At 46.1% G+C, this 23,475-nt stretch overlaps 5 protein-coding genes across 9 annotated transcripts; 2 read left to right on the top strand and 3 right to left on the bottom strand.

The window, feature by feature from the left end:
- Positions 1-654, top strand: rnf224 (ring finger protein 224). Its single transcript, XM_053411984.1, has 2 exons — positions 1-228; positions 316-654. Exons 1-2 carry the CDS (start codon positions 1-3, stop codon positions 652-654), a joined length of 567 nt encoding a protein of 188 aa, XP_053267959.1.
- Positions 655-765: 111 nt separating this feature from the next.
- On the bottom strand, positions 766-8,491 carry pisd (phosphatidylserine decarboxylase). Of its 4 annotated transcripts, XM_053411876.1 has the most exons (10): positions 8,444-8,491; positions 7,880-7,923; positions 6,904-7,040; positions 2,792-2,926; positions 2,595-2,696; positions 2,388-2,511; positions 2,119-2,262; positions 1,847-2,007; positions 1,345-1,651; positions 766-1,150 (listed from the first exon to the last, which is right to left on the bottom strand). In XM_053411876.1, exons 1-9 carry the CDS (start codon positions 8,485-8,487, stop codon positions 1,388-1,390), a joined length of 1,155 nt encoding a protein of 384 aa, XP_053267851.1. In that variant the 5' UTR covers positions 8,488-8,491; the 3' UTR covers positions 766-1,150; positions 1,345-1,387. The 4 variants fall into 4 exon arrangements, with proteins under 4 accessions (XP_053267851.1, XP_053267852.1, XP_053267853.1 ...); XM_053411877.1 differs by lacking the exons at positions 766-1,150; positions 6,904-7,040; positions 7,880-7,923; positions 8,444-8,491 and adding exons at positions 4,353-4,497; positions 5,340-6,412 and having other exon boundaries at positions 1,207-1,651; XM_053411878.1 differs by lacking the exons at positions 766-1,150; positions 6,904-7,040; positions 7,880-7,923; positions 8,444-8,491 and adding exons at positions 4,353-4,497; positions 5,793-6,409 and having other exon boundaries at positions 1,207-1,651.
- A 553-nt stretch (positions 8,492-9,044) lies between these two features.
- wu:fi75a02 (uncharacterized) lies at positions 9,045-14,021 on the bottom strand. Its single transcript, XM_053411511.1, has 11 exons — positions 13,343-14,021; positions 12,441-12,548; positions 11,653-12,279; positions 11,076-11,496; positions 10,662-10,985; positions 10,479-10,502; positions 10,215-10,383; positions 10,033-10,121; positions 9,875-9,946; positions 9,657-9,787; positions 9,045-9,581 (listed from the first exon to the last, which is right to left on the bottom strand). The coding sequence occupies exons 2-11, from the start codon at positions 12,538-12,540 to the stop codon at positions 9,418-9,420; spliced, it is 2,121 nt and encodes a 706-aa protein (XP_053267486.1). The 5' UTR covers positions 12,541-12,548; positions 13,343-14,021; the 3' UTR covers positions 9,045-9,417.
- Positions 13,575-16,569, top strand: LOC128425029 (UDP-glucuronosyltransferase 2A2). The gene is made up of 6 exons (XM_053411512.1): positions 13,575-14,065; positions 14,168-14,657; positions 14,743-15,023; positions 15,556-15,643; positions 15,805-16,024; positions 16,224-16,569. The coding sequence occupies exons 1-6, from the start codon at positions 13,784-13,786 to the stop codon at positions 16,498-16,500; spliced, it is 1,638 nt and encodes a 545-aa protein (XP_053267487.1). The 5' UTR covers positions 13,575-13,783; the 3' UTR covers positions 16,501-16,569.
- Positions 16,570-16,739: 170 nt separating this feature from the next.
- On the bottom strand, positions 16,740-23,465 carry ythdc1 (YTH N6-methyladenosine RNA binding protein C1). Of its 2 annotated transcripts, XM_053411296.1 has the most exons (16): positions 23,288-23,465; positions 22,599-22,700; positions 22,221-22,519; positions 21,707-22,079; positions 21,479-21,541; positions 21,248-21,342; positions 21,045-21,153; positions 20,844-20,961; positions 20,530-20,614; positions 20,283-20,437; positions 18,795-18,874; positions 18,518-18,554; positions 18,314-18,353; positions 18,131-18,193; positions 17,859-18,047; positions 16,740-17,602 (listed from the first exon to the last, which is right to left on the bottom strand). In XM_053411296.1, exons 1-16 carry the CDS (start codon positions 23,313-23,315, stop codon positions 17,414-17,416), a joined length of 2,025 nt encoding a protein of 674 aa, XP_053267271.1. In that variant the 5' UTR covers positions 23,316-23,465; the 3' UTR covers positions 16,740-17,413. The 2 variants fall into 2 exon arrangements, with proteins under 2 accessions (XP_053267271.1, XP_053267272.1); XM_053411297.1 differs by lacking the exons at positions 16,740-17,602; positions 17,859-18,047; positions 18,131-18,193; ... (1 more) ...; positions 18,518-18,554; positions 18,795-18,874 and adding an exon at positions 18,980-19,934.
- Between the last annotated feature and the right edge of the window lie 10 nt (positions 23,466-23,475).

The raw sequence follows: 23,475 nt of genomic DNA, 5'->3' as shown, positions 1-23,475 counted from the left end.
ATGTCTGATGACAAGACGAAAGAAGAGGAAGAGACATGTCCGCCCCTCCCTCCCCCGCCCTCCTCCTCCGCCATGGAGACGATGATGTCACTGGGGAGGCGGGACCTCGTGTGCATCGTGTGTTTCGGTAGTTATGACCTGGCGACGCGGTTGCCCCGACGACTGCACTGTGGCCACGCCTTCTGCCAGGCGTGTCTGAAGAGACTCGACACGGTCATCAACGAACAGGTGAGCGATGACATCATCAGCAGTCGCCTGAGTGTAGCTTCTAAGCTTCAGACTCGTTCACTATGTAAACGCCTTCACCGCCTCCAGGTGTGGATCCCGTGTCCTCAGTGTCGACAGAACACGCCGCGGCCCCGGGGGGGGGCATCGGGTCTGGACCTGGATCTGGCCTCATTCCTGGGCATCAAGGCCCAGCAGACCTGCACCTCCTCCTGTTCCTCGTCATCCTGGAGCTCTGGCCTCAGGGAGGGGGGGCTGGCTGGAGCAGCGACCCGGGATGGGAAGCTGTGGCTGGGGAAGGAGCCCCCCCCCGATGACGGCTGGTCCCATGGAGGTCTGGCAGAACCGCGGTTCCATCGCTATGGCAACTGTTGCCCACCCCTGTCCTATTGGCAGTGCTGTTGGTTCTGCTGCCAGGGGCGGGGCTAACAGAGGGGTAGGGCGAAGACTGACCAATGAAAATGCTGCTTTAATAAATGTATTCTTTAGTGTAAGACCTGTAAAAAAAATATTTAAAAATAAAAAAAACTGCACCTGAAACACGAATTCCATTATTTATTCACAATTAAAAACAGCCGTTAAAAAACATTTATATCTACTATAGTATAACTAGTTTTTGTATTTTAAATTGTATTATTTATAATTAAATATATAACAAAAGAAAAAACAAGAACAGAAGAAAAAAATAAGAATAATTCATTCTTCTTTAAAGCGAAACCATCAGTAGGTTATAAAACGTGATCAATAAACCTTCAAACATTCCAGCAGTGAATGGACGGACCACATTTGATTTAATATTTAACATAAATTTTAACGTTATGAAAAATATAAATTTGTCTTTTTGTTAAATGAAGCTCAGAAAGTTGGACGAAGGACATAATGAGTTCTCAGACCTGCACTAAGCTCTAGACAATCTGTGGAGGGCCTGTATGAGAACAGAGAGAGAGAGAGAGGGGAGGGGGGGGGAAGAGAGAGAGAGAGGGGAGGGGGGGGGGAAGAGAGAGAGAGAGAGAGAGAGAGGGGGGGGGAGAGGGGAGAGAGAGAGGTTTGGCATCTTCCTATCATGAGGCAAACAAACATTTCCTCTTCATGTCTTTTCTTACAAAGAAAAATACCCACAATGCCTTAAAATGTCATCAGGCACCTCCCACGCGTCAGCAAATCAGAAGCTGCCGAGTCCCTCCCCCACTCTGATTCGCTGTCCCGGCTGCAGGTTAAATTTAAAGTCCTTGGGCGCCTCGAACAACAGAACGATGGTGGACCCGAGGTTAAACTCCCCGATAGCCTCCCCCCTCTGCAAGGCCACGCCCCCATCCACAGGGACCACCCCCTCACACACCGCTGTCAACACACTGTTGCCATTGGCAACATAACTGTGGTCGTGGAAGGAGCCTTTACTGTAGCGGGGGGTGTTGGTCTTCAGCTCCTGAGGACAGAAACGATCAAGATCATCAATAATCATGTGATAAATTATTATTTTCCGATGACGAAACACAAACATCACTTTAATCTTAATAAAAAGAAATTATAAACACCTCAAACATTTGTTTCTTTCATTGCGTTAAAGCTGAAAAATTAAATTTAAATTACATGAACTAAAAAACAGCAGAAAAGTTCTCACCTGGTCGAAGTAAACCCGGATGGATCCTACGTTTGTGGCCCCGACCGCCGTTAACGAGAAGAAGCCGTGCTGCCATTGGCCGGTGAGCGCCACACGCTCGTTAAGACAGAAGAGATCTTTGACCAAACGAGCCACACCAGGGTTAACCGACATTAACGAGCCTAACGAGAAGAGAGAGAGAGAAGTGAAAAGCAGTTTGACCACAGACAGGTGATTGGGTGAACAGGTGATCAGGTGATCAGGTGATCAGTGATCAGGTCACGCTCCCTCACCTGGGAAGTGTCGTCGAAGCTCCACCTTCCAGTCTGTGGGCGAATGGAAGCAGTGATAATCACCTGGCGCCAGGTAAACCACCACGTGGAACAGGTCGTTATCAGGTGACGTCAGGAGGCGTTCCCTGAAGGACCGGGAGGACTCTGAAGAGAGGTGGGGGGGCAAACCAACATGTGAGGTTCTAATTAGAGATCTAATTAATAGCTGATTGATTTCTTTATTGATCTGCCAGGACTCATGATCTGAGGTTGTGTGGGCGGGGTCTTACCTTGGCCTCGCCCCTCCTGTGGACCCAGGAACTTCTCCAGACTGTAGGTGACGCCCTTCACCTGCTCCACCTCCGAGTTCTTCACCTGACCAAAGTGCAGGACCCGCCCGTCTGCTGGAGAGATCTGAGGAACCAGCGACCAATCAAATGACAGAAAAAGTGTTTGAATTGAATTATGATTGTGTGTTAAAGGATGAGGAGGATTACCAGGCAGGAGGAGGCGCAGAGCGGCCTCACAGCAGGTTTGAGACGTCGACGGAAAAATTCCCCCAGATTCCTGTATTGATGTAAATCCTCCACTGCCGCCTCCTGGTGGTCAAACAGAAAACAACATGAAATAAAAAAAGTCTTAAACTGACGGAGTCTCTGCGTCAGATTAAACTTTTTAAAAACATCATCATCACCTTCATGTCGACCCCAAACGTCCAGATGTAGAGCGAGTACACGGGTTTACGGAGCCAGTTGGGAAGCTTCACGCCGTTCAGATGACCCCAGGCCCGAGAGATGAGGCGAGTCGGGAAGGAGCGGTACAACGCCACCTGCAGGACAAAACAGGAAAAAAGAATCAATTATCTGGGCTCAAGACAGTATAGAAAAATATTATTTAGAAATTTAAAGACAAATTTTGAAGAAGAAAGTGATGGAAGAAGAAACCAGGGCTGTGAGCCGCACTGTGCAGGACCTGAAGCGGCGGGGGGGGATTGGGAACAGGAACCAGGCGGAACAGCTCAGTGTTGTGTGTGTTTTGTGCGTCGCGGGAAAGATAAAATCACTTCTCGCATTCCACACGCAGCGCTGTACCACACCCACTAATCACACCTCAAGTGTGGACCACACTGTGAAAATCTGATGCAAATTCAATTAAAGTCTTAAAAAAAGGCTTACCTCTTTTTGGCAGGAGGTGTTGCTATCACTAACACATACACACTAATCTGTTCGGATCAAAACTCTCTTGTTTCTTTTCAGATCGTATAAATCGTTCACCTTTGCAGAAGGAACCTATGACCACCGACCATGTGACATTAATGGAAGTATTGTTTTATTTAAAGCCAAAAACAAAACGATCAAACCGTGTGACTTTTACTTTACTTTTAATCTCCACGTAGTTAAGATTACACTCACTGAATTTAAAGATAATCGGATGAAAGCTCCAGGAGAAGTTCGTCAAAATACAACAATGTACAAACGGTAAGAAATGGGCACATTATTCAAAATGGCCAACTTCCTGTTTGGTCTAGCATATTGATCCAAAGAGTTTTTAGTTCATTATGAAGAGAAACATAGCCGTAAAACACTTGACGAAAACTCACAGTTTCAAAATGCCGACATCATCAATGTCTTGAGGCCTTTTCGACAAAGTTTGACATGGTTGTGGTCAATGGACAAAAGTCGTACATCACCGTGTAAGACGTGCCAAAAACAACAAATCTCCTGTTGCCACCAGGGGGCGATGTGATTTTAAGTCATGATTTCTGTGTAGATGTCATCGGGCCGGGACTCTTTTCATACATGTCCAGTCTGGAGTTTGTATGCCCGAGATACAACAACCTTGTGTTCTGATGGTGTTTCATCAAAACTTGACGCCACGCCACGGTCACACCGTGTGGCGAGTTCATTTGAATCTCTAAGTCCAAGAGGCTTTTTTGAGCGTCTGGGTAAGATACACGTGTGGGAGGACCCTCATAGAAAATTTGCAGTGGGCTCTATTTAGCCATTTTTGGACACATGTTCCTGAGCTGCTGAAATACATAAATTGACACCAGAAGCTGAGGAAGCATAATCCACTCAGTTTCAATAGAGTCCATGCACTGTCGGGCTCGGGCCCTGAAAGAAAGGAGAATAAAGGGGGGAGGAAATCAAGGGAGGAGAGGAGGAAATTCCTAAAACAGGACATACATATATGGTCGTTAACCTTCTTCCCACTTTCACTTTATCCAATCAAAACCACTCCACTGCTCCTCTTACCCGTTTGGACAGCGGCCGCAGGGCACTGATGGACAAGACATAGCAGAGGAAGGCAAGTGGCCGACGGCGCCACGGGGCGGGTTGACACACGCCGCCACGGAGCGCGCTCAGACGATGACGGAGATCCAAACGAGGGACCTGGAGCCTGATCGTGGTGATGAGATGTTACCAGATTTTACAAGATTTGGGACCATGTGACCATGTGAGTGGGTCAGAGGAGACAGACAGGAAATAAATAATAAAAAAAAGATTCAAAAGAAAAAAAGAAAAATAACTAACAGTAAAATGTGAAGGTCAGTCACATGACGAGTCAAACAGAAGAGTCCAGGTCTGAGTAAAAAAAAAAATTATTCATTAACATATTTTAGGTTTGTAAAAAAAAATTCTCTGGCTTTTTTATTCACTTTTTATATTCTATGGTCAAAGTTATCAAGATTTTTGTCATGTGACCTGAGTCAGAGGAATAAATACTGAAATAAAAACAAAGAGATACAAAAAGATAATATATAAAATATGAAAAATTAAATAAAATAAGAAACCCAGTTGTGTGTTTGTGTATGTACGTTGTTTTCGCTGAGCGCTTGGAGGAGGAGGATGAGGACTGACAGCACACAACAGATGCTAAGCTACAGCAAAGCTAGCATGCTAACAGCTAAAACGTGGTTTTATAAACAAACGAATACAAATTAATCACCAATCAGGAGGGGGGGGGAGGTGACTGGGACAGGATCAACACGAAACAGGCTAAGCTAGGCTAGAGCTAAAATAGCTGATAAATAAGCTGTTGCCCTGGATATCTCACACACACACACACACACACACACACACACACACACACACACACACACACACACACACACACACACACACACACACACACACACACACACACACACACACACACACACACACACACACACACACACACGTCTGCGTCTGATCGTATTAGAAGCTCTTCACCCCCCCCCCCCCCCCCCACTCACTCACACAGAATCCAGTGGAGGATCCTCTGCTGCGTTCACACTTCTCCTGGATTCATACTTCATACAGGAGCTCACACATGATCCTCCAGAGCAAATACAGAGGAACTGCAGAGTTAAGTTCGTGTCTTAAAGCAGCTTAAGTTCTATCTCTCTCTCTCTGTCGTGTGTCAGTGTCTCTCGCCCTCAGACAGTTCATTTAAACTCTAAAATTATTAATTTTTTACCTATTTCTTTGAATACACTGTTTTACACTGTAAGAGATACACTTTTCTACACATCTATAAAAAACCTCCCCCTACCTCCTCGCCCACCTGAACCGTGCGGTCGCTCTCGTCCTCACCCCCCTTCCTCCTCTTCCTCCTCTTCCTCCTCTTCCTCCTCCGTCTCTGGCACGCCTCACCTGACGCAGCAGGTCGCACTCATGTCTGCCGGCGTGGCAGCGGGACAAGGAGCTTACCATGAGCGAGAGACCTCCGCCGGAGAGAGAGAGAGAGATGGCCGCAGACACATTCGGACCAGTTGAGAAGATTTAATCCAGAAGAAGAAAGAGCTGATGTGTTCACTGACACGAGAGAAGAAGGGACAGAGGAGGAGGAGGAGGGAGGTATTTATACTGAGGACACTCCCCCTTCCTCCTTATCTCCTCCTCGTTTCAATATTAACATTGAAAATGATCAAAATGTATTGAAATCCTTTATTTTGTCATTTTCTGAATTATCAAATTATTTCTTTTATTGAAATTGTATTTATCTGTGAAATGTGTTTTAATCTCGAGTGAATCACAGCCCCCCCTCTGTCCTGCCCAGTTACTGATTGACCAATTGGATCGTGTCCACACTAAAAGGACCAATCAGGAGGCAGGTTGGTCAGTGTTTGAAGTAGTGAAGTACCATTGAAATGACCGGTCAGTGTGTCACCATCACTTCACACTCAACTATCACCCAGTGAGACCACAGATCCCAACACCTGAGATGACCATCAACTGTAGGATGTGAACCTCTGAACCTCCATGTTTGCTATGTGCACGTGAACCTGACATGTTATCTGGCACTTGTGCACCGTGGTGCGAACAGATCAGTTCCAGTCTAAATCTACACCACAGCCTGTCCACGCCGCTCTGCATCGGCCAATCGGCTGCTCCCTCACTGCGAGAGAAACACTCAACAACATCCGGACTGTTTGTTGTCCTGGCTCCTGAACGGGGGAGCGAGCTCCACATCGACATCAGGACACAAAGTCTCCACATCTTCCACCTCAGTCTCAAGACACGTCTCTTACAACCACCAAGAAGATGATGTCAAATAACCGTCGTCAACTCTGGTGTTTATATATAAAAAAAAAATCTTGTTGTTCTTGGTTTGTTCCCTCATGGTTGGTGCAGTTATGTTAAGTCGCTTTGGATAAACGCGTAATTAAAGAAATGAAATTCAATGTGAGTAACCTGACCTGCTACCGGGCGTATTTTCCCCCAAGTGAAAAAAGCAGGTAAAGAGATAGGGGTGGGAGGGGAGGAGGATAAAGATGGAGAGATAGAGAGAGAAAAGGAGGTGAAGAGGGATCTTTCCTACCTGTGTGGGTGTGGCCAAATGGGGTGGAGCCCCCTCCTCCTGTGGGCCCCTCCTTATGTAGTGCTGGTAACCGAGGTAACCACCCCCTGTCGCCAGCAGGAGGGGAATCGGCCGCGGACGAGGCAGGAAGCGCCGACCTGAAGCGAGACAGATGATTGGTCCAGAGACGTGATATCACCTGGTCTCATGACCAATCACCACCTGACACACGGCAACACAACTCTATATCTGATTCTTAATAAACGTGAACAAATATATATCGTTCCTCAGATGACACAACGCTGTATTTATTTATTTACTTATATATAAACATATTTATATTTATTTGCATACATACACTGATACATATATATATTAACTGATATATGTATACATTTTTAAAATATATTTTCATTAATGGGTAATTACCAAATTTATTATTTCCCTTGTGCATGTTTGGTCGGAAAGATTCAATACTTAATAAACGATTGTAAAGTTGCAGATGAGATTGTTTGAAATATTCATCAGAGACAAGTCTTCATCGACTGATCTGTGAACTCCACAGGATCTCATGATGCCTCGACACTTCTTACACACTGGAGACGTACAGCTGGAAAAAGCCCAAAAGAAAACAAATATCTGAGGATCAAGAAGTGTTCCCCTACACGGAGAGGTGAGGAGAGGTGAGGGTGATGAGAGGAGAGGAGAGGAGAGGAGAGGAGAGGTGAGGTGAGGAGAGGTGAGGAGAGGAGAGGAGAGGTGAGGAGAGGTGAGGGTGATGAGAGGAGAGGAGAGGAGAGGAGAGAGGAGGAGAGGTGAGGAGAGGAGAGGAGAGGAGAGGAGAGGAGAGGGTGATGAGGACGGACGCAGCAGTCCAGACTTGATCAACTATCTCCACCTGACCGCTGCGGAGGATTCTGTGTTGTCGGGTCCGAGCGAGAATCTCCTGCTGTGATGCTCGTGGGTGAAAGACAAACATGAAGGTGCAGTGCCTCACCTGTGCTGAGGAGGCGCTGTTGGCTGCAGCTCAAAGCGAAAACTCTGCAAACGACAGAGATGAAGTTTCATCATTAAAACACTATTATATATATATATTGTGAATATTCTGATAACATGTTAACATCCCGACGAACACGCGTCTGATCAAACTTTAACATATAATTTCCATTTTCATATGAAGCTGATCTGTATCAAATAATGACTTTTAATCACCACAATCATTTTTTTACAAAACAAAAGCTGACTTCCTGAATAATAACACAGTTATTATATTTAAACCGCAGCTTTAGGTGAACCTTTCCTTTCATCTGAGCCGAATCTTACATCCCCCTCACTCACGCATGTCACGCATGTGTGACGTCACAGTTCACGCAACGTTTGGATGTTATGAATCATTTAAAATAAAATTAATAGAAACTCAGAATAGAGTCCGGTCGGTGTCTCCTCAGGTGCGCTTCACGAACACAACAACCACGTTACTCTGTCACATGAAGGTCACACGCGACCGCAACGTGATGACATCATTTTTCATTTCACTAAAGAATAAGATTAACGTAAGAACCTTAGAAATGTTCCGCCGCGCGCAGTCCGCAGGGGCGCCGCCATGTTGTTTGCGGAAGTGACGTCGAGACGTCGTTCGACCGAAGAGCGTCTCCAAGTTTAAATAACGTTTCTATATTTAGAATTCATTTAGATTAGAAGGAGAAACATAAATCTCCATTATGTTGTTTTTTGGTTCATGAAGAAATAACATGTTCTCTGTGATTCAAACACCTGAACTCGGGTTTAACATGTTAACAGACTTTTTTCGTTAAAACTCGTTTTTTGTAAAAAAAAAATATTTTCTGTAAAATTAGTAACGAAAAATAAAGATGGAAACAGAGAAGATTATTTTAACGTTTTATTCACTTAAATCATATTACACTTAGCTGAGGGTCATATGCATTTGTATGTGTATATACTTTATTTATGATAAACTGAGCTGCTCAGCCAATCACAGAGGTCGATCATTGCTCAGAAGTTGAACAGTGACAGTTCCTCATTTGAGTCAAATCCACGTGTTCAGACTTTGAAACCATTCAGGAGCTCGGAGTTAATTGTTTTATTAATTTACATTCATTTCCATCTCAGTTCCTTTGAAGAAAAGAAAAACATGATACAAATTAAGTGATCAGAAAAAACTTTATTTGTTCCAAAAATAGAAACACTTTCAGCAGAAATATATATTACACTTTAAAAATATTTACCGTGCGTCAGCGTGTTTTATTTTTTTTTATGAGGTGAAACTGTTACCTGCAGGGGGTGTGGCCTCTGAACAGGTATCTTAACGTCAACCACAATAAAAATATTAAATATTCACATTAAAACAGTCTTCACCGTAAAAAAAAAATCCAACATCAAGTACACAGCAAAGAAAAAACCCTGTAACATGAGACCGCCTTCCTGATGACATCACCAGGGTAACACGGCAGTTAGCAGGTATGCTAGCAGCTGTTTGTTTGGCCAAAGTCAGCAGACCGGAAGTGATGTCACAGTTCACACATCCAGGCCCTGTTGTGTCAGAAAGTCTTCGAGCGCGCTCAGTCGCTCCACCAGCATCACATCAAGGTCCATGTCATCCTCACCGCAGCCTTCGCCATGGCAATGTCGCCGAGCAGCTGCACGCTTCCTGGGAAATGTGCCACCTGGAAACCACGCCCCTAAAAGAAGGACACTTGTGAAAACCTTTTCTGTTCTTTGAAACTCTCCCAGTTTGAACTGCTCTCCCAGCATACCTTGGGGTCTCTTCCTCTTCCTGGGCTGAGTGAAGTCAGGGAAGAGAAGCACCCTGCGTCTTCTCTGCTGGCCAATCAGGAGCAGCGCTCCATCCTTCTCCCGTGGCTCTTCAAAAATCGTCTCCAGACTCCTGTGGGTGGACACAAGGCATTCTGGGAGGTGTAGTTTGTGCATCACATTGATAGTTTATTGTGGTGGGGATTTGTAGTTTTTTTACCTGTTGGTGGTGGGGGATTTGTAGTTCTTGTTGGTGTAAATCTCTTCCAGACTGAACTCCTTTTTCTTTAACCTGAAACATAAATATTTATTTTAATTTTGAATTTATTCCTTTCTACATTATTCTATGTGGCCTGCGGGCCTCCCTCCTCTCTTGACCTTTTCACTTTTGGCAGTCCCATCGGTGTGAGCAGCGTTTCCCGTGGCGTCGTCCGGCGGATTCGAATCTCAGAGACACGTTTACTGAGCTGAGCAGAAAAACATAACACAGCGGATATTGAAGAAAAAATTCAAACCAAAGCTTCATTATTCAAAAATGGAGGTTATTGACAAAACTGCACCTCTCCCTTTGAGTTGAGGAACTCAGTGCTTGCTACTGATTGGCTGCCAGTAAAAGGAGCAGACAATCCATTGGCTGAGCAGGGGGGGAGAGGCAGGGGCCGCCTCCAGGGAAGGCGGGGGCTCCGAGTGCTTCGCTGCTTGTGCTGTCGCTGGGCGGAAAACGTCCGACTGTAACAGAAATAATTTATTCAGATACCTTTGAACTTAAATGGTTGTCATGACAACAGCAATAAAGCACTATAGTGTCTACGTATGAAAATTACCTTGGAGATGGTGTTCGCACATAACTGTGAAAAGAAAAATATTATCAAATTTAAAAAGCAATGAATCAGCGGTTTATTAATAATAAATCATTAACTATATAGAATCATAAACATGAAGAACAGAACTCAAGTTTAAAACATATAAGCATTAAAAGGTTACTGATGAATATTTATTTAACAAACCAGTGATCGCTGCTCACACTGGGCGGGGCCGACCAGTCCTTCAGGGGCCGGGGGGGATTCCCACATGTCCCGCCCCTAACCGAGTCCATTATCGTCTCTACTGTGACCACTGAAAACCGTAACATGGAGGCGGGGTTAAATGAAGACGAGGAAGAGCGGAGCCACAGGCCGAAGGCACTGAGATTGGAAGTGAGGCGAGGGGTCACGTCAGAGAACCACCATTGGCTGGGTGAGACAGCGAAGGCTTCTGATTGGCTGCATGTCTGAAGACTCTGAGCTGATTGGAGAAGGTGTACGTCATCCTGGGATGATGAGCTGAGGACGCTGGGAAATTCAAAATATGATTCAAATAAATTATATTTAAATATTAAACACATTAAATAAATAAATAATCTCTCTCTCTCTCTGTCTCACCCGTGTAGCAGCAGTGGTCTGTAACCATTTTGTCTCACAACACTGACGGTCTTCCCTGATTGGCTAGTTCCTCCGCCTCTGTGTTTCTTGTGTTTGAAGTTGTGCAGGGTGATTGGCCCCTCCTCTTTCTCTGCTCCGGCTCCTCTGAAGGAGACCACCATCTGTCCAACAAACCTCCCAGCATCCTCTTCTTCTTCTTCTACAACATCTTTGTTCTTCCTCTTTCTCCTCCTCACCTCATCCTCATGGCCCCCGCTCTCCCCCCTCCCTTGCTCTGATTGGTCAAAAACGGACAGAGCAGGAGACGTGGACGACTCCTCACTCTCTGACGTCACTGACGATGATAAAGAGGAGGAGACAGGAGGAAGGACGGCAGAGATACAGGAGTAGGAGAAGGAGGCGGCGGGAGAGGCAGCGGGAGCTAAGGATGAAACAGGATATAGACAAGTTTAGTTGTTGGTGTTTTCAAACAGATTCATATTAAAAATGACAATCATAAATGTGATTGAACTGATCCAAACCAATTAGAAATATTAATGAATTGATTAATTCTTGATTAAACGACAACACAATTCACCTTGACACCAGGCTCCTCCTCCCGTCATACTCTTCTTCTTCTGCCTGTTCCTCCTGCTCCTCCTCTCCAGAGTGTCCAGACGACGACCCAGAGACGCAAGAGCTCCGCGCAGGAGACGCCGCACCTCCAACCGGTGAGCTGACAGCAGGCGAGGAAGAAGGGAGGAGCAGGAGCAACAAGTAGGATGAGGAGGTGGAGGGGGAGGAGGAGGAGGAATTGATGGAGGGAAGTGCACAGTGGACGAAGAGACAGGGGAACAAAGGGAAGAAGGAATTGGGGATACGAGACAAGAGGAGTGATGATGAACATGAGGAGGATGAGGAGCAGAAGAAAAAGATGGTGGATGATAGAGCGAATGGGGAGACAACAAGTAAGGAGGCAAAGGATGAGACACAGAAGGAGGAGCAGGAGGGATGGGGGTAGAAAGAGAGGAGGAAAAAGATGAAGGAGGAGGTAGTGAAGTGGATGAAGAAAGATGAGAAAGAGGGACCGGAGGAGAAGAAGTGAGGAACATGGGATTAGGAGGAGAGAGGGGACGAATACGAGTGAAAGATGAAGGAGAGGAAAGAAGGGTGTGAGGAGGAGATAAAGAGCGAGCAGAGGGAGGAGGTGAAGAGGAGAAAACACCTGCAGGACCAGAAACAACTGTAAGTCCTCGCTCTCCTTTTCATTTTACATGTAACATAAGATATCTAGCTCCAAGATGCCGACATCTTCTGACCAATCAGAACTGAGCTGTCTCCTTTAATTGATAACTACTTCATCAACGTTAACATATAAACACATACCTGTTGGTTCCACCAATGAGAGGACAGGAGGCGGGGTCACAGCAGACAGGACCTGCCTTCTATTGTCGATCTCAGTCTGTGTTAAAGGTTGAGAGAGCATGATGGAGACTGGAGGGGGGGGGGGGGAGACAGAGAGAGAGAGACAGACACAGAGAGAGAGAGAGAGAGAGAGAGAGAGAGAGAGAGAGAGAGAGAGAGAGAGAGTGGGAGACACAGACAGAGAAAGGAAGGAGAGACAGCGAGAGAGAGACAGACAGAGAGAGGGAGAGACAGACAGACACACAGACAGAGAGAGGGAGAGACAGAGAGAGAGAGAGACAGACAGAGAGAGAGGGAGAGACAGACAGAGAGAGAGGGAGAGACAGCGCGAGAGAGACAGACAGAGATATAGAAAGACAGACAGAGAGGGAGAGACAGGCAGACACACAGACAGAGAGAGGGAGAGACAGAGAGAGAGGGAGACAGACAGAGAGAGAGAGACAGACAGAGAGAGGGAGAGACAGACAGAGAGAGAGAGAGAGACAGAGAGAGGGAGAGAGATAGTTTAAAAAGTTACTCACACAAACATAAACACACACATGTTGAACTTTCCACAATAAAAGCATTTAAAGGGCTGAACCTAAACTCGCTGCCTCTCGCGACATTTCACAGATTTTGGTTAAATCACAACAACATGAACTGGTGATTCTGACGTGTTCGTGACGTCACTTGGGATTCGGTGTGAACAGGGAAACGTCATCAGGGGAAACTTGTTAAAGAACAAGAAGAAGCAAGAAGGGGGGGGGGGTGCGGGATTTGATGGGAATAAAGGAAAGTGTCGAGCTAGCTGCGGCTAACTGCCGTTAGCATGCTGTACTGTGCGTGAAGCCGTTAAACCGAGACATTCTTACGGTTCTTGTTACCTGTCCTCAGCCCGGAGGGTCCGTTAGACTCCGTTAAATCCTCCCGTCTGTCATTTTAAAACGTTTACCGACAGTCGGGGGCCAAGTCTTGCAAAAGCTTCCAAACCGATGGTCGGCGCCCGTCACAGCATCAGACCGGTGTCAGGCTAACGGAAGTCCTCTTCTTCTTCTTTGGTGTCTATTGGTGTTTGGAAAACTGCAAATTGAATCACTACCGCCACCAACTGGCTTGGATCAAAATCACAACCGCTCATATCCTCTTCCTGTTTACCTCTTCCTCTACTTCCCCTGAAATCTGTAAAGCATCTATCTCTCTGTCTGTCTTTCATGACATGTGACCAGTAGTGAGTTTTTCCCGTCCAATCAGAGAGCAGCTCTTATCAGTAACTGACCTTTGATCAAGTTGCACTTTCACCTGCAGCAACAGAAAATCACAGACGAATGACACAGGATGTTTTTGGTCATTCACTCATGATGCAGCTTTTCCGGCCTCTTCTCTTTGTCCCTGCCGTCCTGGTGCTGCTCCATCAGCTCGCTCCGGTTGATGGCGGCCATGTCTTGGTGTTTCCAGGTGAGTACAGTCATTGGTTGAACATGCGGAACATCTTGGACGAGCTGGTGAAGCGGAACCACTCCGTCACCGTGTTAGTTTCTGAAGCATCTCCGTCCGTCGACTACAACAACAGCCGCTATGCCACCAAGTTCAACTTCCTGGTTTACAAGGTGATGTCAGGTTCAGACATGTAGGGGTTAAATGTGTTTTCAAGACTTTAGAAACTTTTAATAAGTTTCAATGACTTAAAACTGGTGCTTCTTGTTTTCCAGGTTCCTTTTAGCAAATCTTATCTACATGGCCTCACTGAAGAGTTAATCAACTTCTCCATGTTTGAGTGGCATCATTCTTCGATGCTGAAAAAGATTTTGTGGAGTCATGATTGGACGACACGTTCCATCGACGTCCTGATGCGTCAGTGTGACTCCATGTTCAAGGACGAGCAGCTGATGGCGACTCTGCGGGACTCTAAGTTCGACGCTGTCCTGCTCGACCCGGTGACGATTTGCGGTGACCTGGTGGCCGACATTCTCAACCTGCCACTCATCATCTCGCTGCGTCTGTCGCTCGGGGGGGTGATTGAGCGACACTGCGGCCATGCGCCGGCTCCTCCCTCGTACGTCCCTGCCGCTCCGCTGCCGTACAGTGACCACATGACGTTTGTGGAGAGACTGATCAACACAGTGACGTATGTCTCACTGTCTGCAATGACGGAGATGTTCTGGAGGCTAAGGCTGGATAAGTACTACACAGAGGTCAAAGGTCAGTTGTAGGTCAAAGGTCAGTTCACCTGTCTCTTCAAATTAAAAGTCCAACAAAGCTGTTTCCTTTATGTACGTGTTGACAGGAAGTCCCACCAGCTACTGTGGGACTCTGGGAAAAGCCGACTTGTGGTTCATCAGGACTTTCTGGGACATAGAGACGCCACGGCCGATCCCGCCCAACTTCAAACATGTGGGCGGTCTGCACTGCAAACCGGCCAATCCGCTGCCAGCAGACATGGAGGAGTTTGTTCGGAGCTCGGGTGATGCTGGCGTGGTGGTGGTTTCCTTTGGCTCCATGGTAACCAACTTCACGACAGAAACTGCTGATGTCATCGCTGTTGCCCTCGGACAGATCCCTCAAAAAGTAAGAGGCTCCGCCCACTCAGACACCCTGACTTGAGCTGCACTGAACCCCGGAGATCCTCCGCAGTCCATCTGAAGGAGGACGGTTGAGAAAGCACCGAGTGTGAGGCTCCGGACGTCCTGCACACTTTCCTTCTGGCCTCTCAGTGTAAAGTCCAGACAGTCAGCAGAAGTCGTGTGAGAACCCAGAAGGGATCTCCGCTGGATTCTCTGCTTACGGGCTGGGGGGGTTGATGACGTATCTAACAGATGCAAAAATGAAAAAAACTAAAATAAATCAAATATATTGGGATAAAAAAGGGGCGGCACACACGTAGTGGACACCGACAAGACTTCAGGAGAGTTTGTGGTGATGACCTCATGTCGATGTGATGTAAACATGATCACATGATCTCTGCAGAGGAAGCAATACGTTACTTCCTGCCTCTGTCCGTTGCTCCACCCTTAAATATTTAATTAATCCAAAATGATTGTTAAAATTAGTTTTATTCAAATCAAAATCATACACGTGTCAATTATTCTTGTTTTTTCAGGTGATTTGGAAATACAAAGGAAATAAACCAAAAACATTAATGTCCAATACGAGACTTTACGACTGGATTCCTCAGAATGACCTGCTAGGTAAGACACAAACACACACACGCACAACCACTGACTCACAAACACGCACCAACACAGTTTTTTATTGATCAGCTGATTCATCTCATCCATCAGTGATTATTGATATTTCTGTGGTATAATGCTGAAGAATCTTTTAACAATAAAAGCCCGGTTCCTGGCAGGTCACCCAAGGACCAGAGCGTTTGTGACTCATGGTGGCACCAACGGTTTGTATGAGGCCGTGTATCACGCCGTGCCAATGGTCGGAATCCCGCTGTTCGCAGATCAGCCAGATAACATCGCCCGCCTCAGTCGCCGCGGCGCCGCTGTCGTCCTCGACCTCAACACAATGACGTCCGACATGCTGAGGCAGGCGCTGCATGATGTCATCAACCAGCCAGGGTGAGGGTGACGTCACAAGCAGCTGGGAGATACTTTTTATTTCCTGTTCCATAACTTTCTGGTCATTCTTGTTCCCTTTCACATTAAAAGCCCCAGACTTCCTGCCGAATCACATACTCCGTTTGAATACATATTTTGATTTCCTGTCTTTAACAATAAAACACAACTGTGACCTTGATTCTTTTCCCATGATGCTTAGCTACAAGTCCAGCATTCAGCATCTGTCGAATGTGCATCGTGACCAGCCGGAGGCGCCACTGAGCACAGCCGCATTCTGGGTGGAGTTTGTGATGCGACACGGTGGAGCACCACACCTGCGGCTCGCATCACATGAGCTGAACTGGTTCCAGTACCACAGCCTGGACGTCGCAGCTGCCCTGCTGGTTGTCCTGAGTATCACCGGCGCCCTCTGCTGGGCGGGAATCCGCTGTTTCCTGCTACGCTGCAGACGAGGACGACGAGAAAAGAATGACTAAAGGTTTAACTTCCTTGTCGGTTTTAACTTGATTTTTATCTGTAAAATAAAAGTTATTTTATTAAACAAACGTCTGGCTTAACTTTGTTTAAAGTTTAATTTAATGAGAATTGGTGTTTGTTGACTCCCTGTAATCTGATTCTCAATAGTAGTTAATTATGTTAACAGATACATTTGTTGGATCTTACTGATCGGGCATCAGCAGACATCGGATCACATGACAAAGAAAAAAAGCCAAAGTCGATTTCAGGTTTTTATTTTATACAAAATCAAGCATAGGCTCCGCCCCCTCCGTACACAAACAGGAAATCAAGTTTTAACTTTCAAATGTTACAATACAGACTGAAAACGGAACAATTCAACCTGCTGCTGATCAATAAACATCAATCACAAAGCAGCCGAGCTTCTTCTCCAGTCGGAGGCGATTACAAGATGAAAATGTTAGCTTAAAAAAAAAAAAAGGTTGTTGCTTAAATAAAACCCTGAAAACAAAAATAAATAAAAAAAACAGATGTTTTTACAAACAAATAATGGAGGAAAAGTGTGAGGTCAACCTAACAGGAAGTAGTGTCCAACCTTTCACAATAAAACAAGCAGTGACAAGAGAAAGATTAAAAAACATTGACCTTCCCGAGGGCCTCCAGCCTCCTGTTGAAACCTTGCAACTAAAATACTGATGCTTGCTTTTTTCGTGTTTTAAACGTGTGAAGCCGGAACGCGTATGACAGGCGTTTGTCACTCTATCATCAAAATCTGATTTTAATTTTTACATTTTTAAAGTCTATTCACGTAAAAAGTGATTTCATCCCATCGCTCCTTTTTCATTCAAGATTTAACAGAGACAGGAAACCAGCAAAGACAACTGTAGACCGCCAAAATAAACATCCACTCAGACACGATGTGACTTCATCAGATCACCTGCGGTACCGCCCTCTCTCTTTGTCCCTCTCTCTCTCTCTGTCTCTGTCCCTTCCTCGCTCTCTCTCTCTCTCACGTCGAGGTCCGCCACGCTCTCGTTCTCGCTGCCGGTCTCTCTCCCGCCGGCTGCTCACCACCGCCTGTGTCCGCCGCAGGAAGTCGTCCACACGCATGTCATAGTCATGCTGCAAGAGAGATTGAAAATCAATAAGACCTCAGATTGATTCATTAGTAGGGCTGCATAATTTATCAGATATCACATAATGACTCAGAGAAAACTGACAGCTGACCACAAGGGGGCGATCTGAGCTGTCGCCCCAAGTAACAACAGGAATCGGATGGTTTTAACAAAGGTGATGAGTTTGTCCAAGGAGAGTTTAAATAAGATCGAACCGCCTGAGGAAGACACGAAGGTCAAGAACATCGTCATACAGAACTCACCGGGCTGGAGGCGAAGGCCCGGTGCTGCGGCGCCCGCTGCTTATCTCTGAAGCGGGGGGGTGGAGCCTCGTGTGGCGGCAGTGGTGGGTGATGGTGGTGATAGGCCTGGTGAGGGGGTGGAGGGGGGTGGCCGTGGTGGTAGTAGGGGGGGTGATGTGGCGGTGGCTGCTCGACACCGGGGTACGCCGCCTGACAACACCAACATGAAATCATTGGTCTCAGTCGTCAACAATGTGATTGATGAGCAAACAGGATCAAGAACAGAGTCGTACCAGAGTCTGCCACGGAGCAGGAGGTCCCACGCTGTGGTGATAGTCCCTCATGTAGTCGTATGACTGAAACAGGAAACACAGGTGAGCCCACCCGACGCTAACACGCTACCACCTCAGTGGTACAGGACCAGAACCAAGTTCAAATGGACACAATGATGCTAAGCTAACATGCTAAAATCTCACCCCATTGAGAAAAACATCTCGCCTTACGGTGGAGAAACGTCTGAAAACAGAACAAAGCATTTTTTAGATAAACATTTAAAATATTTGCCATAATTTAAAAATTATTTTCTTCCTAAACGATTAAAATCGATTAAGGTTATCATTCGTCTTTGCTCAACCGATAAATGCTGCTGTGGCTCCGCCCACATTCTGATGTGGTCTCACCTGTCCACCTGCTGATTACGAAGGTCCTGGAGGAACCCTGAAAATAAAATTAGTTAAATGAAACTGTTTCTGATGAATGAAGCAACAGTAAAGCAAATATATAAACATTATTTTGACAAAGACTAAAAAAAGTCAACAAATTGAATGCATTTGGAAATCAAACAGTAAAAATAATAGAAATAAATCTTTGAACCAATTATAAAAACATCAAAACAATGTCGGCTGAAGTTACTTTCATTCAAAACAGGAAGTGACTGAGATTTTTCAAATAAACGACCTGCTCGCTGGTTGAAGTCAGGTGGACCTTCGGCTCGCGGCCTCTTCCTGCCGTGGAGGTCGAACTCTTCAGGTCGACGCCTACGTAAACAAGTTGACAAGTAAGACACACACACGCACACAAATACACACTCTCTCATACATACATCATTGCGTACTATAAAAACTCACTCAGGTCAATTCAGCAACAGAAAAAAACTCCAAGTGCTGATTTACTGATATTTTATAGACATGTGATCGTCCAGAGAACCAATCAGACGACACAACATCCCTCGCCCACTCCCTCTCTCACCTTAGGGTCGTACGAGGCGACGCCCTCTCACGTCTTTACTTAGTTTAATAAATGACGTTGTTTCACTGCTTGATGGACAAATACAATACTTAAATGAATTTTGTTTCACACACACAATAAAAAAACAAACAAGAAGAAGCGTGTGAAGGATCAACATACCGCCTCTGTTGTTTACGTTGTTTGTCAACAACACTGAGATTATAAACACAGTTCCTCATCAGTCCATTAAAGGCTTTTTAAAAACCTCTTATTTTGAAAGGGTGGAGGGAGGTGATGATGATGATGGTGCAGTCCTGTCAATCAATATGTAAAGCCCCACCCACCTCCATCCCAGCCCTGCCCCCTCCAGACCAGCAACAGTCCTTCCTGTCGCTCCGTCCGTCGCCTCCAGCCCCAACACACACACTTTATATTCAGTTCATTAGAGCGACACACACACACGCACACATGTGCACGTTTTCACTCTCAGTCCTGAGTGTACAGGGGGAGGAGGGTGTCATATAAATGTCCTTTTATTGGGGGAGGGGTAGGTCCATAAGGATTCTTTTAAGAAGTCCGTCTTTACCTTATGAGCCAGAAGCCCCGCCCCCAAACAAATCCTACCCTCTCATTGGATTCAGTCCAGAGGCCTCGCCCCCAAACACATCACACCCTCTCATTGGATTCAGTCCAGAGGCCCCGCCTCTCTCACACCCCACCCGCACCACTTTCTCAAAGACCAGAAAGAGTTCTACCCGCCCTCCTCCTTCAGTCCGGCCAGTGACGCTCGTCCTTTTTGCTTTTATTTTGAAATGGTCAGCCACAGTCCAGCTAAACTTTAGATTATTAAACTTCCAAAGAAAGAAACTCCTGTAAAGAAAAAAAGCTTTGATTCAGCAACAAACTTTCATTGACTGAAAATTATTTATCAAAAGGAAAATAAATTCAAACTAAAGAAGAAACGTATGTCCTGAACGTTTCACTTCCTGTCTGACTTTTACGACCTCTGACGCGGAGCCAGGCATCATTGCAGTGGAAAGCTCCTGACTGGACAAACCACAACAACCATCAATGAACCAGCAACGCTCGCCATGGGATTGCTAGCCACCGGCTAAAAGCAGCAGCCTTCTCCGTCGTCCAGCAGCAGATGGCGCCGTGGCCGCAGCAGGAGAGGAAGAAGAACAGGAAGCGGGAGAAGGAGCTTGGTGTTTGGCTAACCTTCCCGGTTCACGTTGTGGTGGCCGGCCTCGAGGCCGCGGCTCCGAAGGCGTTGTACGTTTGTGACGAACTTGACGAGCTACCAGGTGAACGTCCACACTCTCATCCAATGGGAACAGGGCACAGAGCTGAGCACCGATCTCTGGTTGGATTTCCTGAAACAGATTTTAACATGTTCAAAACAAACGTTAGCAATGTCTCACAGAGCCTGAAGATCCAATGGCCTGGAATCAAATTGCGTGCTGACCTGTCCATCACGTCCAATCTTCACAGGCTTGTGTTCGTTCCAGGGGTTCGACAGATGAGACGTCTTCGTGAACGGAAGTTCTCTCCTGAGGGCGAGCAGAGGAAGAGGCTTGTGATGTTGTGGCATTATTAACTCTCTTACTGTATATATTGTTGTTCAATATTGTTGTTTTTATATTGTTGTTTTTATATTGTTGTTTGTACAGTGCACCAACCACACCAAGGCAATTTCCTGTATGTTCAAATATACATGGCAATAAAAAGAATTCTGATTCTGAAATTGTTTTTGTGATTGTCATTATTGTTGTAGCTTACCTGCAGAGCCAGTCGATCTTGAAGACTCCGCCCAGCATCTTGGCGTTCATACCGGCAGGAAGAACCCAGTGGATCGGAGATCCGCCATGATGAGACTCCGATGCCAAACGAGCGAAACCTACGGTTGACATGAAGACAAATTTAAAAACAGTGAAGGCAAAAAAAAAGTTATGATCTATAAAGTTAATGATTATTTTTAACCTTGGAATTTTCCACTTTCCCTCACGGAGAAGACGAGGACGACGCTGCGAGCTGCGCGGAACGCTGCATTCAACTTCTTCTCATTCACCGGCAGCGTCGACCACACGCCCTGAACACGATGACATCATCATTAACCAGATACATCACACACCCTGAACACGATGACATCATAATCAACACGTTACATCACTGCGTCACTGTACCTTAGCTTTAGCCAACGACACGTTTTCATGGTTGTTGCTCTTGATGAGGAAGAAGCGAGCATCTCGCAGGATGTATCGTAATTTACTGGTCGGATCTGAAACCACACAGGAAGAGGAAGGAATCTGATTACTTTAATATGATTATAGTAAGATGTGTACTTCACAGGGACTCAAACTTAATATTGACATGTTAAAACATTCTTTACAGAGAAATAAAGATGGCCGCCTTACTCTCCATCCCTTTGCGAACAGCCCGGACTGATGACGACAACTTGTCCTGCTTCTTCTCCGAATCTTTCAAAGTAAAAGCATAGAAACTAAGTGAATGAATCATTCATTAAAAAAATCTCGCCCACATTCCCCCACAGGAAATAAGGATTGGTCTATTATTGAGGATAATGATCATGGATGATGGTGTGTGGATATAAAACAAGCATCATTCATTGTAGTCATGATTACCTGAGGCGTCTGAGGCGGAGCCTGAACGAGCCGACTCGCCATCGTCAGAGAAACTAACAGAGGAGGCGGAGCGCGAGTCACCAGCTTCGCTCCGAGTGTCGTAGTCGTTACCCTCGCCACGCCTCTCGTACTCCTCCTCTTCTTCTTCCTCTTCCTCCTTCTCTCCTTCTTCCTCATCCTCCTCTTCATCCATGCCCTCCTCCTCTTCATCTTCCTCCTGCTCCTCGTCTTCCTCCTCCTCTACCTGGGAGCCAGCAGGGGAGGAGCTTCCTGATCCCTGCTCTGAGCCATACTCTTCTACCACGTCCTCCTCTGATTGGTTGATCACCACGTGGGGTGTTGGGCTCGGAGGCCGCTCTTCACGCCGCAGCTTCTGTAGACAAACAGGAAATAAATATGATTGGCTGAAAGCCTTGACACTGTTTGTTTGTGTGTGTACTCAATACAGAGTAGCAGCAGTACTGGCAGTATTAATAAGTAGTATTAATCGCAGTACTAGCAGTGGTGTGAATACCTGGCTCAGACCCTCCAGACCTCTTTGGGCTTCTCTGCGTCTAGCGTCTTCTGCTCCTCGGCTCCTTGTCGCCTCTCGGGAGACTCGCCGACTCTTTCTCTCCTCATAGTATTCGGTTCGGTAGCCGGTGCTGGCGGTGTGTCTGCCCCGGGGGCTGGAAGGCGTCTTCTTGGAGGAGGAAAGAGGCGGGCCTGGGGCTCTCTTATTAGTGGAGGATGATCTGGAGGGGGCATGGCCTGACGAGGGGCGGAGCCTCTTCAGGTCATGGCTGTTAGAGCGTTCACTTTTCCTCTTTGTTCCTGAGAGCGAAACATTATTTAACAACGGTCTTAATCACAAAATCAGTCTTAGTGTGAATAGCAGTAGATGTATCAGTACCTTTCTTGTCACTGACGTCTCTCTCACTCTCTGGATTGTACAACTCATCGTCTTGATCTGGAGCCTCGGTCAGAAGATCCTCTAGAACGTTCAGCTCTCCATCTGACACACACAGGAAACTTGATTTAAACGAGCACACGTGACACACTTTAAAACTGGATTTAAACTAACTACCAGTCCCAAGTAAAACAGGGAAATCACTGATTCATATGTTCATAAAATGACACATTTACTTTAAGCTAACATGTTGTAAAAGGTAAAGGAAATGACGTCACAATATACTTAATTATCATTCCAACAATAAATCCGGACATTCACCACTTCCTGTCTTTATTATGACGTAGTGATGAACCAGCCACAGCCAGAGTTGATCAGTGCGGCTCAGAAACACGCGTGTGTGTGTTTGACGTTGATGGTGCGTGATAACAAGTGCGTGAAGCTGCAAAATGAACAGATGAACGCAGCCTGGTGTCGTGGCTTCACGCAGCAGGACACGTTAGAACCAAGGAGACACGCAAGAGCTGCTGCTGATCAATAACTTACACATAACTTGTCACCAGCTACTAACTAGTGTAAACATGAGCCACTGGTAGATAAGATGATCGATAACCAATCGGCAGCAGATTCAATCCGATCAGAACAAAGATAGCACACATGCTAACAGCTAGCCGCGGCTAACAAAGCCTCACCTTTGTCCTCGCGCCGGTCGGCCGCCATCACCGCCGCCGTGACGTGTCCGCGCCTCGTGCTCAGGTGAATGTGCAGGTGAACAGATCGGATCTGAATTCACAAACGAAATAATAAGAAAAACTAACGTAGGGGAGCTGAGAGCAAATGGCGGACAGACTGTTGTTGGAGCGACTTCTTCTTCTGGTGA

The sequence above is a fragment of the Pleuronectes platessa genome, chromosome 19 (assembly GCF_947347685.1).
Source record: "Pleuronectes platessa chromosome 19, fPlePla1.1, whole genome shotgun sequence".
NCBI classification, from domain to species: Eukaryota; Metazoa; Chordata; class Actinopteri; order Pleuronectiformes; family Pleuronectidae; genus Pleuronectes; species Pleuronectes platessa.
The sequence above is the reverse complement of the archived record's forward strand: the minus strand, read 5'-3'. Positions and strand labels throughout refer to the sequence as shown.

Coding starts and splice junctions, on each gene's coding strand:
- rnf224 (XM_053411984.1), top strand. CDS start 1: ATGTCTGATGACAAGACGAAAGAAGAGGAAGAGACATGTCCGCCCCTC. Junction 229..315: donor ACACGGTCATCAACGAACAG/GTGAGCGATGAC, acceptor CACCGCCTCCAG/GTGTGGATCCCGTGTCCTCA.
- pisd (XM_053411876.1), bottom strand. CDS start 8,487: ATGGCGGCGCCCCTGCGGACTGCGCGCGGCGGAACATTTCTAAG. Junction 2,263..2,387: donor ACAGGAGGGGCGAGGCCAAG/GTAAGACCCCGC, acceptor ACCTCTCTTCAG/AGTCCTCCCGGTCCTTCAGG. Junction 1,652..1,846: donor TCCGGGTTTACTTCGACCAG/GTGAGAACTTTT, acceptor TTCTGTCCTCAG/GAGCTGAAGACCAACACCCC.
- wu:fi75a02 (XM_053411511.1), bottom strand. CDS start 12,540: ATGCTCTCTCAACCTTTAACACAGACTGAGATCGACAATAGAAGGCAG. Junction 10,503..10,661: donor AGTGTGAGCAGCGATCACTG/GTTTGTTAAATA, acceptor TTCTTTTCACAG/TTATGTGCGAACACCATCTC. Junction 9,947..10,032: donor GGACTGCCAAAAGTGAAAAG/GTCAAGAGAGGA, acceptor TTTATGTTTCAG/GTTAAAGAAAAAGGAGTTCA.
- LOC128425029 (XM_053411512.1), top strand. CDS start 13,784: ATGACACAGGATGTTTTTGGTCATTCACTCATGATGCAGCTTTTCCGG. Junction 15,024..15,555: donor TCGGACAGATCCCTCAAAAA/GTAAGAGGCTCC, acceptor TTGTTTTTTCAG/GTGATTTGGAAATACAAAGG. Junction 15,644..15,804: donor TCCTCAGAATGACCTGCTAG/GTAAGACACAAA, acceptor GGTTCCTGGCAG/GTCACCCAAGGACCAGAGCG.
- ythdc1 (XM_053411296.1), bottom strand. CDS start 23,315: ATGGCGGCCGACCGGCGCGAGGACAAAG. Junction 22,701..23,287: donor CGACCGGCGCGAGGACAAAG/GTGAGGCTTTGT, acceptor TGTGTGTGTCAG/ATGGAGAGCTGAACGTTCTA. Junction 18,048..18,130: donor CTGCTCCGTGGCAGACTCTG/GTACGACTCTGT, acceptor TGGTGTTGTCAG/GCGGCGTACCCCGGTGTCGA.